Source organism: Gavialis gangeticus, unplaced genomic scaffold, assembly GCF_001723915.1.
Source record: "Gavialis gangeticus isolate Ggan-Ray unplaced genomic scaffold, GavGan_comp1, whole genome shotgun sequence".
NCBI lineage: Eukaryota > Metazoa > Chordata > Crocodylia > Gavialidae > Gavialis > Gavialis gangeticus.
This window is the reverse complement of record NW_017729024.1, coordinates 57,835,501-57,838,090: the sequence shown is the minus strand read 5'-3', so window position 1 is coordinate 57,838,090 and position 2,590 is coordinate 57,835,501. Positions and strand designations below refer to the sequence as shown.

The window sequence follows — 2,590 nt, the reverse complement described above, 5'->3', positions numbered from 1 at the left end:
GGGGGGGGGGGAGGGGAGGGGAGGGGAAGGGAAGCTTGCACCATTGCCACCACCCACCACCCCACGCTGCTGCCACTCCACATCTGGCTGTGAACCATGCCCCCCCCACCCCACCGCTCTGTGTCTGGCCACTGTGGGTACACTTGTTAAAAAAGGTTGAAAAGCCCTGCTGTATGGAATTATCCATGTGGGCATTTTTGTGCATGAATGACACCAAGAACATTCCTTCTGCCCCTCCAGATTTAGTCAAGGGAAGCAATATAATGTTTTGTCTGCATTTATTTTGATTTGAGATGTAATATGAGGGGAACCTTGTTTATCATGAAAACAAATTGAGTGTGGATGAAGCTAAAAAAAACTTCTGTTGTTTCAAATTTCAGTTGTCCTAATATTACACAGAGGTTTAATCGGGTTTGAGACAATAAATGCACTCAGCACTCCCACATTCCCTAGAAATAAGAATCAAGGCTGCCCTTTACACTAAATGTTGAAAGCTCCCTTCCAGTATTGAGATCAGAATACTCCAGGGAACAAAATGCATCAATTAATGCAACATGGAAGCCTAAATCCTCTTAACAGAAGTACGTATCAAATTGCCAAAGGCTATTGTTTGATTTACCATTAACAAAACTGTTATGGACAAGTTGTCAATTCTTGGTGCTAAAATACAGTCTGTATAGGAAAGAAAGATGCTAAAGGTCTCATATGTGTATTTTAAATGTATCTACACTTTTATTACAAAACCATATAGTTTGCATTAGTTGCGTATAATAGCACAATGTGGTCAGTGTTGCATAGCTGCTCTAATGTATGGCAACAATTGCATTCCTGCTTGCAGTAACTAATATTAAGTTAGTTGCATTGACTGCACACAAGTTTTTATGCTTATTTCATTAGGAGGTGCAGGGCGACAAGTGAATTAGCTAGGGTGTGAAAAATTGATTTAGTGCTTTAAAAATAATATAGCATTAGGAATTAACTATTAAGAAATAAGTCTTTTATTTGGTATATTTCAAGTAAGTATTAAGACTTAAATACATTTCTTGGATCCACCCTTAGCTATTGTAAGTAGCAGCCATGAGCAGAGGACATTGTGTTACACTGAACACTTGGTGCTCAGTTTCTATTATAAGTAATACCTGTGCAGTGCATGGACAGTTACATCATATCCCAGCCAAGGGGAACAGTCCATCTGACTTGATCCTGGCTGGTGCTCCACTTCGTGCTTCTTTAATACAATCCAAGAGCTTAACACCATTTTTCTCCACATTCAGTTACTGCTGCGCATCTACTGGCAAACTCTGTTCAGTGCATGTGCTGTGCTTGTTCTGAAGGGACTTCCCAATATATCGCCAATATTCCTTTCGTATTATGTCCTTTTCTTTAGCCAGAATTTCACATAACTAGGAAGAAAAATTACAAAGTTGGAATAAGCTTTTCCATACTGTACAACAGCCCTTAAACACTGTAAGGGCTTGTAAGACTGATGGAGTCTAACAATCACTTAAGCAACCAACGTCTGGCATTAGTTTTGCTGTAGCTGGAAGCTGCAGAAAAATGCCATTTCTTAAGTGGAAATCAATTACCTCTAGGGATGATGTCACAGAGAAACTGGTTTCCTGAGACTCTCCAGGCCTAGTTTCACTGAACATGCTTCCGCTGTGACACTTCCCCCTGCTCATCTTTCCCTCTCAACCTCAAAAAACCTGCTTAGGAAATCCCCATGAGCACTAAGGGATAGAAACTTGTCAAATCAGGTTTTGCTTATGGTCAATAATTTTGTACTAGGCCATTATTCATATCCAAAGCAGGTTTCAAGGCGTTATTCATTTCAACTGTACATGAAAAGACGTAACCATAGGGGAAGAAACACATATCAGGGCATCTAGGTCATTGTATCTGACAGGTCTGAATTCTTCTCTTAGCTGAGCACTTGATCCGCAAGGCACTTGATCTGTACCAGTAGTACAACATTCTAGTCTCCACTGCTCCAGATGCAAATGAAAAGCAAAATAGCTTATTTACTTATAACCCTGATTCCCTGAGCAGAACACACAAGAGAATTCTCACTTTTAATCATACCAAGTATGAAACCATCAGCTCTCTCTTAAGGATCCACATGGTACCCTCACTATGGTATCCTACATTTTGGATATACAGGCAATCCTTGACTTACAACTTTGAGTTACGACTAATGGCACTGAAGACGTTTATAAACTGGCACCCTGTTTTGACCTTCCGACATGGGTGTTGACTTTACAATGCTGGATACAGCTGTGTCCAGCTAGTATGTCTGGTGTGGTGGAAAGGAAGGGAAAAGGGAAGAGGTGCTGGGGGGGAAGATCAAGGCCCCCTGCAGTGTGGGAGGGGCTGGGCGAGCGGGGAGGTTCCATCCTGTGTCTGCCCTGCCCCAGCTGGGCGAGTGGCAGCATGTGCCCCTGGATCAGGGTGGGCAGCGGAGCGGAGGAAGCACAGTGGCCCCATCCTGTGCCTGCCCCAGTTAAGCAAGCAGTGGGAGGGCATACCCCCACTCCCAGCACAGCCCGATGTAGCCCCAGCCCCGCCTGCCTTGCCCCATGCAGATCCAGGG

At 43.4% G+C, this 2,590-nt stretch overlaps 1 protein-coding gene across 1 annotated transcript in view; it reads right to left on the bottom strand.

The window, feature by feature from the left end:
- Positions 1–261: 261 nt before the first annotated feature.
- Positions 262–2,590, bottom strand: part of LOC109297398 (protein farnesyltransferase/geranylgeranyltransferase type-1 subunit alpha-like) — a 14,899-nt gene continuing 12,570 nt past the window's right edge. Inside the window, exon 9 of the mRNA XM_019517126.1 lies at positions 262–1,403. Coding sequence (XP_019372671.1) covers positions 1,275–1,403 — 129 coding nt within the window. The 3' untranslated portion in view covers positions 262–1,274. The remainder of the gene's footprint in view (positions 1,404–2,590) is intronic.